The 17,537-nt window shown below is 36.5% G+C and overlaps 1 protein-coding gene across 3 annotated transcripts in view; it reads right to left on the reverse strand.

The window, feature by feature from the left end:
* Nucleotides 1–17,537, reverse strand: part of LOC111040929 (ATP-binding cassette sub-family A member 1) — a 42,108-nt gene that overhangs the window by 13,083 nt on the left and 11,488 nt on the right. For 2 of the 3 annotated variants that reach the window (XM_022325010.1, XM_022325011.1), the window contains exons 2-6: nucleotides 2,318–2,566; nucleotides 1,039–1,121; nucleotides 849–976; nucleotides 569–722; nucleotides 215–459 (exon numbers count right to left, since the gene is read on the reverse strand). In XM_022325010.1, the coding sequence (XP_022180702.1) occupies nucleotides 215–459; nucleotides 569–722; nucleotides 849–976; nucleotides 1,039–1,121; nucleotides 2,318–2,541 (834 nt within the window). In that variant the 5' untranslated portion in view covers nucleotides 2,542–2,566. Of the gene's footprint in view, nucleotides 1–214; nucleotides 460–568; nucleotides 723–848; nucleotides 977–1,038; nucleotides 1,122–2,317; nucleotides 2,567–17,537 lie in introns of those variants that run through there. The other variant, XM_022325008.1, reaches the window with a different exon arrangement.

Below are 17,537 nucleotides of genomic sequence, written 5' to 3' on the forward strand. Positions count from 1 at the left end.
GAAATATTCATTTTATTGAAAAAATATCTTATATTATGCCTACGTGGTACATGAGCTCATTGAAGGGGGGGGGGGATCTCAAATTCTAAAAAAATTGCTGCCGTATACTCATAACGTTGATCAGATGACAGATGGAGACTTTATAAATTCATTGTTGGTTCCGGAGGTCGCCTGAGTCATACTCTAAAATCATGTTTGTCATCCATTTACTCACCTTCATTTTCATTTCTTTTTCAGCCGAGATCACTTTGATGGTATTGATGGCGGTGTAAATGTAACTAAGCAACACCACCGTGGAGATGAACGACGTGAGAGCCGGGAGCAATGGATCTTCGATGTACTTCGGATACGGAAACCTCTGTAACTCGATTTCCGGTATCACCTCGCCGGGAGCCCAGTATCGTATCAAGGCTTTGGAGATCTGATTTTGCAAGTACAAAAACGATTCGGACAAATAACCTAAACACGTGAAAAAAAAACGTCTTAATATCACGTATGTCCAACGGTCGACTGCGCACGCGGGTTGTGAACTCTTGTGCGTCACGGTTACTTGGTTATGGGTTTATACCTGGTTCGCCTCCGTCGTTTTCCTCTTTATGCCTAGGCCCGAAAGTCTGATACAGAGGAAACATTAAGTAAGTCCGCCAGTTCGCTTCTACCGTGTCGAAGCTCATCAGACTCTTTTTCGTTACCCGAAGATGACACGGATATCTCAGCTTTACCTGTAACAAAAAACAAACAAGAAAATCATATCGGTATCCGTCACATAATATTATCTACATGACTACGTAATACGATATTATGCGGTAAAAATGTTAAAAGTTGACAAAGCTTATCGTTGAACTCACAACTGCATTTTTTGGCAACGTCGAGTTCGCTTTGATGTTTTCGAAACGGACTCCAACCAAAAATTTTTTCATCGCGAGATCTTGATTCAGCCGCTCCTCCATCTTATCGCCGTCTACGAACGACTCGACTGAAAAAAATAAAAATATTTTATTTTGTTGTTTCGTTTTGGCTTCATACCCGATGACTTACGTTTCATGTTGGGGGTGTGCGAGAAAGCGTCATTCATGATTTTTTCCAATTCCGGGTTATACGGAGCCCATGCTATGGACCATCTAAAACAATTACAACGTGTTTTTCTCATAAAACGAATCATCTATTATTTACGGTACCACAGCTACCTTGTACATATTATAATATATGTGCGACGATAAAATTATTATTTGTGTTCAAGGGTATTGTGGATTGTTCATTAGAGACATCATCGCATTGACGGCGAATAAATCAACAACACCATTATTATTATTATTATTATTAAGTATTATATTTGTGTTCGCAGTTTGATTTTCACCGCCGAGACGCTAATACATTCAGTCATCACACCAAATTTCATTTCCTCATAATATTACCGAACTCCTATTGTAGCATTCCGCTTTTTTTTTTATCGCCTTTGGCGTTTGATGGAATTATTATTATTTATTTGTTATTATTGCGAAACTCGGCGAATGCCACGCTAGGAGGTCGATGTCGCGTTTTTTAGTGTCCCAATATTGGGGAGAGGGTCAGGGAAGGATTTGTGCTGATGGCAGATGTTAAGTTCCTACATAAGACGACAATAGCAGGAATAAATCACACAGAATACGAGTATATCAAAGTTCATTCAAGTGATAAGATAACTGATTTTAATCTAAATAAAATATCAGGATATTCGATAGTGTTAAATGTTTGAGTTATGTTGTTAAATGTATATTACAGGTATAGTGACATAAAATATAAGTGTTTGCTATGGTTGTAATCCTCTAATTATAATAATATACAGATAGACATAAACAGGGACACAAAATACTAACGAATTTTAACCACATCAATTTCATAATAATATTACAAGTCTGATTAGAGTGGAAAGGGAATTTGTTCGTAAGAGAATATTTTATTAACGAATCTATTTGTTGACTATTTTTGTAGTAACTTACACATGTGACTGTTTTCCTATACTATGGGTTTTATAATAATATAGTGAAGCATATAATAATACATGCCTTAGTGGTAATTAAAAACCAAATTAATTATTTATATTTTGTTGGTTGAATTGAGTTAATATTTTTCTCTGTAAACTTTTAAAGTTCACCAAAATATTTATCGTCAACTATACTTTATAATGTCTACGTCGAATTTCTATCATTATTTGCGTACATCTTCTGAAGACGGAGCGAAAATAAATTAACTTTAATCCCATACCCCCAAAAAAATGTACCAATCGGGAAAAATCCCTCAGGCCAACCAACAAAAACAAATAAACCACACGACTTACCCGTGTCTGTAGCCCAGTATTAACGGTGGCACCGATATGGGAAAGGGTTCGAATCTTGTGACGGTGTTGAACTCGACGGGCTGCACCCACGACCTGAACATGACCATTGTAGCGGCCATGATGGCCGGCAACAGGAGCTCTATGAACGACTGGATGGGATGTCGCTTCTGAATCAGTAGGTTCTTCCATAGCAGAAGTTTTAACTTCTTGAAGTCTTTCCACATCGCTGCTATTTCGGAGGCAGCTGGTCTAAAAACAAAAATGAGCAAACGAAATCAGTAAACGCGTATGGTGCACAATATTGTCATTCATTGGTACAACATAAGAGCAGAGAACACAAATTTTGTTTCTCTCGTCAAACTTTAATAGATTTTTAACTAATCGCGGGTAAACGCGCGTTGAATAAGATACAGTTCGAAGCTTTGCTGTTGATTTCTCATTATCATGAGATTTTATTTTTCGTTGTTGTCCATGCCAGTACTTGAATAAAATAAGTACCTATCGAATAGAAATAAAAAGTGTACTACATCATAAAACTTTATATTTTTTCTATTGCACGAGATAAGGTTTTTCAGATGTCTGTCAGGCCATATTATTTCCAATGAAAATCGACGAGGCAAAACTAGTGCAAGGAATACACTGCATTTTTTCAAACTCAAAGCGAATAACAGATATACGACTATTTACTGAACGAACGCAATATTATGGGTTTATTTCAACGAACTTGGTAATTGTATTTTCAAAAAAAAAACCTTTCACAATACCTAAACGTTACCCGACAGCTGGTAGTACAATGTTATGTTAATTTGAATTCACGTGAATGTTTCTACTCGCTGTGCAGCCTAATAATATCATCAACTTGTTGCACGCGAAGAGCGAAATAATATCGAAATTCCAGACCAATCAAAATACGATAAGATTGATAATATTTTCGTAAAAACCATACGAATTTTTTGTTTTTAAATACAAGTACAGTTCGACAATAATAATATATCCATATAATGTAACGCAAACCAAAGCCGATATTCTTCTAGCAAATCATTCAAAAGCCATTCGAGAGAACGGCGATAATGAGTAATAGATATTTTGACCTATTGAACGAGCAATAATAATGGAGTGTCCTAGACGTCGCGGGGCCAAACGCAATATAAACTGAGTGTGGAAAAAAATACATTCGCCCGGACACGGAAACCGTATAGAATAATTGTTGTTAATTATTATTAAAGAGTTTACCTCGAACCTCGTCTTTATTAGCGTTCGGTCTGAGACGTCGTGAGAAAATAATATTACAACGACCGGAGCCGGCAGTGCACGCGAACGAGATCGGATCACTGAGTGTGTATAATAAACGAATAATAATAATATTCGAAGCGAACTAATAATAATAATAATAATAATAATGAGAGAGGAAGTATGGAGACTACCTGCGCGTATTGTTATATACCTGTTTTAAAGGTTTTTTTTTTTCTGTTTTTGTCTCCCCCCCGAGATTCCGTTTGACGTGAACAGACCTCGTTTTCATATAATATTATACCTACCTATTATACGCACTACCTACAGCGCTAGCGGAGATTTTAAGATTATTATTGGGTAGTAGAAGAATTTTTTTTTATTCCACTTTTTTAAACCTACACGCCGATGAGCGAAAAAAAACCGACGAGATTATATTATTATTATTTTGATCGTGATGTGTGCTCAGGTACCTACGACGGACAACATCCCGCGCGACGACCGTAAATTATTATCAGACGAAAAGGGGTTGATCAACCTGAGGGGCAGTGGTTCTCAGTCAGCGGACGGTTCGATTGCTGTAGTCATCGTAGACCCGATGATATTAATTCAAGCCCGGGCAAGTTAATGATAATTTTTAACCGATTTGAGTTAAGTCGATAGAAAACAGTTTAAAAAGTTTAAAGTTAATATTTATCCTATTTTTTTTTTTAAACTCAGTTCAGTCAAAAGTTATTTGAAAACTTATAATTAACTTATTAATTTTGTACCATGCACGGCGACTGCTCGAGATTATAATATTATCGGCTATATCCGCGACGTGTATGCGGCGACCGGAGATGTGGGCAAAAATTTCGTCGAAAACGTTGCCGTAATAATAATAATATTATAATTATTTTATCGGAAAGCCGGAGACGCGTCGTCGAGCTACTGCAGACCGACTCGAAACCAGCAACGGTTCGGCGGACGGATGGAGACTGCAGCGGGCGAGCAGAAAAAAAGAACCGAATCAACCGTTATTTAATTATAATATTATCGTACTAAAATGTATATATTTTAATACGTCGCCGACCGTTTCGAGGACGACGTTAATAAGCGTACTATATATTATTATATTATGTACGAGCGTAAATCGTCGAACGGCGTGATGCTTATAATAATAATAGGTAATAATAATATTTAATATCCTGCATAATATTAATATCGTTACCGGGGGTCGGGACTTATAGCACTTACAATCGTCGAAATAAGCACTCAGAAATATTAAAATGAGCAACAAAAATAACGACCGAGACTATGGATACATTTTTTTTCGTCATATTATGGTTTAATATTTATACTTATAGAAACACTAAAAAAATTCATCTTTAAACAAAAACAAAACTCTTAGCCTTTTTGAGTCTTCGAAAACATTTTAACACCTTCATTATACTCCTTGTATATTTTTGGAAAAATTTTCTAACCGAAAAAAATTGATTAATTTGGTCGATTAGTATATGTAAGCGAGCAAACACGATTCCGGTGTTTATTACTAAGAAATAATAAAGTACAAAGGAGACAAATTATTTTTAGTTAAAAAACATAAAAAAAAAAACAGAAATCAACTAAAATGTCTAATTGTTTGTCGGTGGCACTTGTTTATATCTAGGGACATAGAATAATACATGAAAGCAGAGATATGTCTAAAAGCAAAACTAATCGGAAAACATGAAATAAGCATCATTTTTTTTTTCAATAAAAAATCACATTCATATTTCATATAATAATTGAACGGGTTGTAACAAGACATGCACTTCCATAGCACTCTGCTAGATTTTACGTCAAACCATAAAAATAAGCGAAATACCTTGATTATTGCAGTTTGTACAATTTTATTATGTCACCAACAGGTGTATGGCAGCCTTAGTGGCGACGAGTGAGAAAAAAAAAACGCCGACGCGACGATTATAATATCGCCGTTATCTCGGTGCACAACTTCTGCAGCACAGCTATCGTCTCGACCCGATAAGCGCATAATATCCGAATAAACACCACTTCAAAACCACAATAATGATTAAGAAAATATAATGCGCCATGCTCGTCGCGTCGACAGTAGATATTACCTACACTGCGGCACAATAAAACAAACAACAATAAATTATTGCTATCGTTAATATTCCTCTACAAGTCGTTTTTTTTTTTTTTTTTAATGTCACACGGACGAGTGGGTTCCGTAACTTATTGTCATCATGTTTTTCGGTCGGCAGGGTGGGATGAGGCGGCGGCGGGGGTTCGATTACCCGGTGCCCAATGGTATACCAGACGATCGAGGACGATCGATTCCAATACGTCTCGACGACAAGCGATTCGTCTGACAAAATTTTCTTAAATTTCGACGAGCCCGTCCGGTACGCTTTATCACCATTACCGTCACTGGTATTAATATTGTACTTTATCGAAGTACTAAAGTACTCGGCAAAACGAGCTGAGATAAGTCTCGTCGTACACCTCGAGTGGCCGATTCCGATCAAGGCCGGCGGTACCCCGTCGGTGGCCGGCTCACTCTCTCGATCTCTCTCACCCGTCGTCTTTCACAGACTGCGCGCGTGCGCACACGAAACCGAGTGTTGGACTTCCGAAGAACACAATTTTTTAATATTACACTTGAACGACCGCGGCGCACTGCTCCGCCGACACACGTGCACACTGCACACTAGCCCTGGGCGCTGTTTTTCAATAATAATAATAATATTACGTATGCGCATATCATTATTATTATCTTTGTCGTCGTAGTCATCGAGTAAATAATATATCATAAAGCGTATCATTATAATATATTATAATATTACCGAACCGAATGTGACACTCGACGCGGTTTTCTGTTTACACATTTTCTTTCACTTTCGAGACCGATCCAGAATTTCATATAAGACAGTATACGAGTATAAAATACCGATTATTTAACTACTGTACACACACACACGTGTGTGTGTGTGTGTGTGTGTGTGTGTATGTGTGTATGTGTGTGTACGAAATTGCGCCACGGCGGTTTTGGGATTCGGTTTTGGCCTACTGACGATCAAGGTCGCCGCGAAACTCCCGTAGTAGTAAAACAATAAACGCGCGAAGGCACGCGCCGCCGTACATATAAAATATCACATGACGTACAGTATAATATACCTGCATAATAATATTATATTATTGTTACGATGTAGGACGCGTATAATATTATATTATTATGCCTAGATTTCAGCCGTATGTTGCGATGCGTCGCCGCTCGAACACCGCAGCAACAGGTACAACACGCGCGGCAACAGGTAGGTACCACGCGCGCCCAGACCGCGGCGCTTTTACCGCGCATAGGTAATAACCGTATATCGTAGGTATTATAATATTTTATTATTATGTACGAGCGCCCATATGCTATTACACTGTCACGGCGGTCGGAATTTTTACTTCCTCGGACGACCATAATATATAATATCATTATGTAAGAATGACTCTTGTGATAGTATTATTATTATTATTATTATTATACGTGGATATCGGCGGCTCGGCGTTACGTCAGAGCGAGGCGGCGGCGGCGGTCATATTACGTCCGTCGCCCGTGGACACATAACACACACGGCTGCAGCCAGTGAAGACTTCGGAGACTCCACGTGCGTATTACATATACAAATATATAATGTGTGCATATTATATATGTCTACTTATATGTACCTAATAACTATACGTACAACAGTCGTCAGCGCCGATCTCGACCGGTTTTCCGGCCGACGAACCGAGTGTTACGCGTCGTGTATTAAACACGTATTGTGTTACATTACCTACCTGTGGATATATTTACCCATATAGGTTATATCAGACGGGTAGGTGAGATGTTATACCTACTATTATTGTAGGCATCTGCGAGTGGGAACGGGTGGGCAACTGTAATAGTGAGTCCGGAAAACGAGCTAGGTGTACCGCTCGCTGCACGGACGACACAATACGTCATATTATTATGATGATAATAATAATAATTGTACAAACACACACGGACCAGTATTATGAGCATTAGTTGTTCGTCCACTATAATACGACGATACAATAATTGGTCTGCGGCGCCCGAGTAAGTGATAATAATAATAGTATTATACAGGTAGGTGAGTACAACAAGTGTGTGACGAGAAACGAGCTTTCGCGGGTTTCTGAAACATATTAAGTTCAAAACGCCTTATATCCCCGTCGAGACAGCAGCGGAGTTAATGCCGGGTGACCAAAGTGGGCAAACGCTTAACCGACAACAGAATATTTTTGAAATTAGATTACAAATTTCACAATAAAATAATAAATGTACGAATAATATCGTTTTGGTTTTGAAATGAATTTCAAATTCACTTGAATCTTTTGTTTATTCTTAAAATTTTACCGGCCTCAAGAGCTTTTATGCCACGAGCCTCTAAAACCCTGGTTACATCACTGTGTGACAGCCTGTCCGTCCGTCAGTCACCAGCATACAAGATTTAGTTATGATTATTGTTGTTAACATTTCGCAGATAATAATATTGTTTGTCCAACGTTGCTGTACGTCATAGCCACAATATTGATTATTACGGTTTTAATCTGTGTTGATAATAACATATTGGTTAGTGGTTACCGGAATATTTTTAAATACTGTTCATGAAACGATGGGTACGTTTAGAAACCGAGGTGAATCCGGCCCGCTCGCAGTGCGAGCTTTCCCGATTTGTTTTTATTCGATGTTTTACCACGATATTATCTTTTACTCAAAACGCTCGCTCCGACGTCATAATATGATAATAACAATATTATAAGTGCACTCTCTCGACCAGCAAACCGCGCACAGTAATCGATCCTGTGTCTAATCTCGAGACTCTCGTACAGGCGTATTAACGACGATGATAATATTATTATTATGACAAAGATAATAATGTAAGATATTCGAATGTACAAATTGCATACTGTTGCTTTTGCTGTTATCGTATTATGTTACGACGCCGCCGCCGCGTGTCTCGAGTGTGCCATAAAATAAAACGGTTTTGCACGACAAGAACGGCAGAGTTTCGCTTTTCTCCTACGACGTACGTTGTATTATTATTGTGATACCGCGGTAACTCTAGGTACATACCTAATATTATCCTTCGCCGCTTTTTCGGAGCACCTGTCAACACCGGATGGTTCTAATGAAACGCAGGCGCCTGCGTCATAAAGTTAAATATTATCATAGTGTTTGACCTCTCGAAGCTCGGTGGGTCTGCTGCGGCGGGTAGGAGGTATATACTGTCCGAGACATTTTTTTATCGAATCACGTTTTTCGACGACGAACGTCAAAATGTAACGAATTTAGTACAATATTGTTACACGTCTATGATGCTACTTGTTTAATTGCTGTACCCGTACGGTGCACGCTGTTTTTATTTTTTTTTTTTAACTGTGTGCGCTATGATTTTATTCGAATTTCTCAGAAATACGATAATTTATTTTATTACTGTAGTATAGGGAGTGTCTATTATTGTATTGGTGCATTACATGATCAAATAATATATCGTATTGTATTGTATAGCGCCATTATTTCCTTTACGATATCATAATAAGACGATCGTCGCCTTTATCGCCGACGGTTTATAATATTCAATAATTTTTCTGATCCTCACATGCAGAAAATGGAAGTACAATAATAAAATATTAAAAAAATAATATACATACATGTATGTACATTGTACATGCTGTCTAGGAAATGAGTACGATTCATTCGCCCGGACGTAATGATAAAAAAAAAACATAATAATAATTGCCGACAGTCGAATAAAACGGGTTTTTCGATTTTGACGCGGAATTGTAAATCCAAGCCGAACGCAAGCCTATCCTACAGGTATTGTGTAAGCGCAACATAACCTGCCTATACACACGTCTTCCTCATACGAACACAAGTGCACGAAGACACACACACACACATACACACACACACACACACACAGGTTAGTATAAATCGTATACACATCAAATACCTATGTAGAATGTACGACGAAGTACTCTCGCTTGATATATGGACACTAATTGGATTTAGACATTAGATCATTTTTAATTGAGTTGAGTTGAGTTGACGGGAAACATTTTGAAAAGTTCAAAGTCAATAGTTATCCTATTTTTTTTTTAAACTTATTTAAGTCAAGGGTCATATGGAAACTTACAGTTAACTTGTGTTGACCCGGGTCACGTTATTTTTTTTATAACTTATACAAAAAGCCAGTGGTATGATTTAATATGATAAAAAGTAAATGTTCAAACAATACGCACCATCTATTGGATTCGATCTACAGTACCTATTATACTGTACTCGTCTTGTATTAAGTTTATATCAATAAAAATCTGTTTTTGTTAAAAATCGAGCTGACGAAAATTAAATTAAAAAAAATTAACTTCTTTTCGGGCTCATTCGTTACATTTCCAATGCGATAGCATCAGGTAGGTGCGTGGAATCGAACGATGAGCTGTAGTCGCGTGCAGAGGAAACCGCTCGCAAAGTCCACACAAGACGTGTTTGTTTTTCGATCGTCCGCCTCGCACCACGAGAATCTCGTGCGATATAATAACATATTATTACCTTCCCATACAATAATATTACGTATGTCTGTAGAGGGTTAAGTCAAAATATGTAGGTAAGTACCTATCTAATTTTCCTTCACGGTCGTTGGGTCCGGCGCAAGCACCGTTCGATTTCGCGCCGGTCACCGGTTGACCTTCGGTCATCGACGCGTCGAACGGCCGACAATAAAAACCATACACATATATGTATAATATGTGTGCACGTAAGTACTTGCAAAATGATAATAATAATAGTAATATTACAATGTTGGCGAATTACGGGTATGGACTTTACGTTTCAGCGCCGATCGGTTCGATCTTGCGATTAAAATAAAACGCGGTCTTGAACGACGTGAAAAAGAAAGACGTTTCGGGGGCGACGGGGAGGAGAGGGTTGGGGGGGAGATGCCGCGTTTACGATGACCGAACTGTTACACCGAGTTGTGGGCACGACGGGCGAGAGTGGGCCGTCGCCGCCGCCGCCGCCGCCGCCTCCGCCTCAGCTGTCGTCGATATTGTCGCGTCGTCGTCGTCGTCGGGTCGTGTCAAACCACCGAGCGAGTGAAATCACTGCACGTCGCGATACATCATCAGCTGCATCGGCCGACGATGAGTTGTGCAGTGTTGTTTCGAAACGCGCATCGCGTTCGATATTATTACCTGTTCGAGGGTCTGTTATTATTTTATAACATATATATTATTATATAATAATATAACATTAGAATAATATTATGATAATATGTCAAATACGATCACGGTGTACTGTCATAACGCGCGATTGTCTTGTGATTCACTCGTCGTAACCTCTGACACATCATGACAACAATATATTATATTTAGTATAGGTACACATTACAGTAGCGCAACCAAAATGTTTTCGGAGGCCTTCGTCTGGCGTGCCAAACGTTACGAAACGTTCTCCATAGTTGTGTTATAATAATAATAATAACATTGTTGTTATTATCATGATGCGAATAACTATTACAAAATCGTTATTATAGTTGATAATTAATCCACACAACATAATATTATATATTATCCTAGATTAAATAAACATACTTAATGCGCGATGTAATGTTATGCCGCCCAAGGGGAAGGGAATGTCCGGACACGCCCGACCCCCATGCATAATATAACAGGCACAACTGGATCGGATATACTCACCCCCCCTCCGTCCACGTTCACTACGCCAACCGCCCTCTATATGTTTTGCAACCCCCTCGCTGATGTTTTATCTAAAAAGATTTCAACACTCAAAACTTTCGTTATATTTTTTTCTCTCTCGGTCGCCATGACGGCGGTCATTGTTAAACGCTGAATAGTATTTAAAAAAAAAAAAAAACACTTTACAGTTGTCGCAATAACATCCGCCGTATGTTTAACCCGAGTAAGTTTTCGTAACCATTACCGTAAGTATATTATAACAGCTTTTTAAAGGGGAGTGTTTTGATTTAATTTTTAAATATTAGTTTGGTGGTGGGGGGAGGGAGAGCTGTTTACACAACTAGTACAGTGACACCTCCAAATAGCGGACATTTTCTCGGGAAGCAACTACAAATTGTCTACAAACTGAACCTTTTGAATAGTGGACAAAATGTCTGCAACCGAGAATGTCGGGTATTCACCCCCTCTCCTCCCCCATCCACATAAGAGTGCAGGTAGAAGGAGTTCAATATACGCGGTTACAATGCGATTTCGTTGGGAAAATAACGGGCTTGATTTTTAAATTATTTTTCGTCTCGTCTTAATATAATAAATAATAATATTAATATGAGGCTCGAGTACCATAATATCGCAGAAATTACCGTGTTGATGCGGATATTGTGGTATGATATGAATTATTTAATCCGTTAATAAAATATGTAACACAATAAATATGCGCCTACAACGGAGGAAATCGTGACCCAAAATCGAGGTATATTGTCGACCACCGCATAATACATGTATATGTTTTTATTTTCCACTCCTCGTGAACTTTATTTCTGAAATCTCGACCGATCGGACGCTAGTTCGTTAGGCGCACCTGATAATAATAATAATAATAATAATAAAAAGTAATAGTGACTGCAGACTGCAGTGAATGTGACACGCGATTTTGCGCATATACATATCTATATATGTATACCTTCATATTATTAAACAAGCGCATTATTATTAAGCGTATTATCCAATCGCACAACTGTACGACTTACATTAGTGTATAGGATACGTCCTATATAATATTATGGCATAGGTAATATTATTATACAATAAGTAATAGTCGTGGTAATCGAAAAGAAAAAAAACCGCGCGTGTGTGTGTGTGTGTGTGTGTGTGTGTGTGTGTGTGTGTGTGCGTGTAAGGCGTACCTATATAGTGTATATAATATTTATGCGCACAACCGAACCAGTTTCCGAGGCGGAAATGTGAGTTCGGAGGAGATCGTTACCGTTACGAATATAATAACAACATATAATGTATATAGGTAGGTACGTGTAGGTAACTTGCGTCCAGGAATGGTTTGATGAAACTAATGTAGTATAAAATTAATATAAAACACGAAATATAAGTACTATACTTGGTTTGTCTTGTGTAGGCACGAAACAAATAATATCTCATGTACCTATCACGACGCGATGGTGATGCAAACGAAAATCGAAATCGTCCGTCCGGCCGACGACTTAGGGAATTTCGAGACGAGAAAATATACGTAATTTTTGATTTATCGCTGCGTAGTGCGTGCCTGTACAAAATATGCAAATCTCGAACACGATATAATCTAAAAATAATATAATATTATTGTTATTACTATTATTATAACATGTCATGATAATCTCAATGTATAAAAATCACGCATACAACGAGCGATGCACTCCAAAACTACTCAACCCATTTTGATGAGATTATGCTCGATGTGTGCGATTTGGTCCAACTTAAAATATGAAACCATAAAGTCTCGATAAGTGGTCCTTAAATTTATTTCATTGAATGTTTAAGAAAGGATTTTGAGATTTACGGTGGGAATATATTTGTTTATAAATGATTGCTATATTGGTTACAGCTCACAGATTATAATACCATAATAGTAATGGGAGAAATTAGTATATTTATGGCCAATTGGGTTACTCGGAGGCAGATGAAGTAAATTAGCTAAAAGCACCATTACACCGGATATTCAATAACGAACAAAGTTTGAATCAAAAGAATTGGCATTTTTAAAGGGCGACGAAGTGCACAGTGTCAGCTAGTCGAGTCTGGCCATAAATGAGTTAAAAAGTTAAAGTTAAGTTAATTTTAACTTCACTTTTTTAAATTTATTTTTAATTTACTCAATGTTTGACTTAACTAATTTTTATTGATTTAAACTTAAAAGATAACGAGTTATACTTTTTATCAAATCCAATTTCTTTAATATTTATAAATAATTAAATAATACATGTGTGTGTTATTGATGATACATATTTCACTTTTTATTAATATAAGCCATACAACTGGCTTTTACTATATATATATATATATGCCGAACAATAAATGACCTAAGTCACCAATTTAATCGTAAGTTTCCATATACGTAACTTTAGACTTGACCGAGTTTAAAAAAAAAATTTGAATAACTATTAACTTTGGCTGTTTGCTTTAAAAAAATGTTTTCTACCGATTTAACTTAACACGATTAAAAATTATCATTAATTTGACCAGGCTCACAGCTAGTATAATATCATGTGGTGACCACTATAAAGGTTTAACACAACTGCCGTCGGTGGGAGGGGAAACGGCGTTTACACGAGGCGTTAAGCTAATTATGATCAGTGTCCTCATGGCGATCTGAGGACAAGGCGAATAATATTCCGTTGTCGATCCAGTTCGTCCAGACGTTGGACCCGCGAGCGCATAACTCATGGGTAAGTACCTATAACGGCACGATGAGCCCCGACCAAGTCGGTCAAAATTAAAATAATTCAAGGCGAGGTCGAACGGATACGGCACTATGTGCCACGACCATTGCCGCGCGGATTCGGTAGCAAAATTATTATATTAATGTTTACAGTTCGAATGAAAATAATAATTGAGTGTATACGATTTTACATATTATACTACAAAAATTATGTAATGCAATTCAATATTATAATATGCGTAAATCCTTGACGCTTCGAACAATAAATTATTTATAACTTACAATGTCCGAGCACGTATCGCGGATACCGAAGTACAACAGGTCCGATCCGCTCAAATATCAATGTTTTTTTTTCTTTTTCGAGTGAGGTTGTGTTGTTGTCGGTGGGGGGGCGGGGTGAGGGTGTCGTATTAGAAAAAAAAAAAGAAAGAATTCGACGCACAACACGTCTATATTGTTTTAATACCTACGACACACAGCTATATATATTATAAAGATACACGATGTCGTATATTATATTATCCGAAAAAAACCTCTGAAAACTCAATGAAAATCACTCGAAAAACGATAAGCACTCGGCGACGAAAATTCGGTAAAATTGTTCGAACACATCGTAAAAATATATCGATTAGCTTCTACCTATCATTATTGTTCCACGTAACTATTATAATAACACAACAAACAGCAGTAATGATGATTGTATTATGATCGACGTATAATAATCAATAGGTTTCAAGTGTGTATTTCTCATAAAAAAAAAAAAACAAAAAGTAACAGAACTAAACATTAACTAAATTTATACCGCTGCAGCAGGTACTCGTCCTATACGTTTTTTTTTTTTTTTATTAAAGACCACTCGACAGCAGCCATCGTTATTTACATTTTGTTCAACGATGATGACTAACCGATATTAAAATGTACAATAATATAATAATATTATATTATTACGATATACGACAAAATATACAGTGCACACGATAACGCCTGTAAAATAACAGAACGATGCGTACAGCACGCGATGAAGCCGTGGAGTTTTTTAGTGTTTTATCACTATTAATTAATAATGTATTAGCAAAGAACATATTTTTAAAAAAAAAAAATTGATTTCCCACAAGGCGTTAACGCGTAATGATTGTTGTAAAACAAAATGCGCTTATTATGTATCAATGTAATAGCGTATTATTATTGTTATTATTTGCGGTTTGGCCGTGCAGACCACATTGCATTATTATACAATAGTACAATATTTAATAATATGTATAACAACAACTGCAACATTTCTGCCTACCTACATGCATAAGAATATTAAATAATGCTTATCGGTAATCCAAAGTCTTTTTCAGAACATGAAATTATGAAATTTATGTGTATATATTATTGTGATTTGGTGCGAAATTGCATAACTAAAACGGCGGTATATAATGTGTCATAAAACTATACATTTTTTTTTTCTACGCTTGGTGAAATTTTTGTTTTTAACTGTGCAATATACATCGGTACTTATTATTATTATTATTGTATATACCTATACCCGGTAGGTATGCCTAACTGTTATTATTATTTTTTTTTTTTTATGAATAAATATCTAATCACGTACAATAATCCAAGTGTTTTGTGCAATAAAAAATTATTATAATTGAGCCGATATATTTACGATACAATAAAATGTACGGTTTTTGCCTGGCACATTATTATAATATTTTTCGCCGATATAGCCGGTACGAGTAGTACATACAAATCAAATATTTTAAACAAAGCCATTAATCAACGCGGTGTTATAACTATCGATTTTTTCACATAATTCAATAACGATATTAATTTATAGTGACGCTAAAAAATCAGCAATCGGCGGCGGTCGATGCATGAAGCCTTCTAAATAAATCCAAATTAAGTGCGTCGAAATAGCTCGATTATGAAAACTGAGGAGATTACAATAACAATTATAACCTAACGGTTGTCTGTTTGTACATATATAGATCAAAGAAAATGTGTTAAACCAAATCGTACTGCAGGGACATGATAACAATACTGTTCTTAGATGCCTAATTTAAATATTTTACAACCATACGCCTACACTGCAGCTGTGGATATTTTGCTGCAATTATGGTTGAAATGATCAGTTATCTGAACAAAACTATCGATTACAGTCGGTAAACTATATCTCATGACGATTACACATATGCATACCTCAGACTTAGGCTATAGGATTTTCAGTGAAAATAGTTGTAATGCTGTTACGAAAGTGTACTATGTACTCGCCCGCTGTACAATAATTTACTATATTGTATGTTATTACCTATGTTTGGTTAAATAATTTACATATTATAAATACGTACCTATATGTATGTTTCGTGACTAATAACATTACGTATATAAATACCTATTGCATAATTAGATCACAATCAATGTTTATATTATGGTCTATGGATATAGTGAACAGATCAGTTTTAAAATTAGAATTTGTTTACCTCACATATTATACTCGTCTGAAAATCAGCATTTTAATGATATACATTCGTCAAAATGATCAAGGCGACAATAACTTCACAACAAACACTTCGAAGAAAAGAAAAAAGTTAAATAAGCTATTTGAGAAATTTAAAAATTACTCGCGAACGATACGCGTAAGTAAATGTTCTCTCACACACACACATTATTATATATTTGAACAGTTCAAGCTGCAGGTGTGGTGCATTTTCTTTACAATAGTGTAACCAAAAACTATAGATAAAAAACGGTCATTATACTTCTGACCACATTGAAGGTATACATAATATAGTATTATATTATTATAAAAAAATACATACTCATCCGTAAGTCGTAAGAGATAACCTTCCCCGGCAGTTAACACGAATCATTTTTGTTTATTTTATTTACCGGTCTATAGTGTAATATTATTATGGAATAATACAAAGTTTATGTAATATTTGATACTATGATAAACCGATGCATTACAATTATTTACAATACACGCACTAGTATCGTTTAGATCCTAGGCCGATCGATGTCAAGTTATGGACAGGTCGAATCTGGGCCATGTCCACCCGGGTCCAGGCCGACGATAAAATAATAATATGACGTGTTCTCGTGAGTGGATAACAACGGTAAAGTTATTTCCTTTGACAAAAGCGAGGCCAATAACGGAATGCCACTAAAAATGTTGGTATACAACAATTATACAAAAAAAATCAATATTGTGTGCGGTGCCGCTTATATATAATATAGGCACTATATGATATAATCTCATATAGCCGAACGGAGATTTTAACGCCCTGCGTCGACGTCTAACCCGCGGACCACACTCGACGAATTGTCACGTATTGTACGAAAGCGATCGTTAAGAGGACACACGACGACTCACCTTGTCCAACAGACCGATATTATAATTTACAGAAAAGGACAATAAAATATGTTAAATAATAACAAAATAATAGCGTAAAATTATGTAAGTTAAAACAGCCAAAATACTACCTATTCGGTTTATAAACGTATTATCAATAATTTCCTTTTAATCACTTATTATTAAAATAATAATTAACAACATTACTA

The sequence above is a fragment of the Myzus persicae genome, unplaced genomic scaffold (genome assembly GCF_001856785.1).
Source record: "Myzus persicae strain clone G006 unplaced genomic scaffold, MPER_G0061.0, whole genome shotgun sequence".
NCBI classification, from domain to species: Eukaryota; Metazoa; Arthropoda; class Insecta; order Hemiptera; family Aphididae; genus Myzus; species Myzus persicae.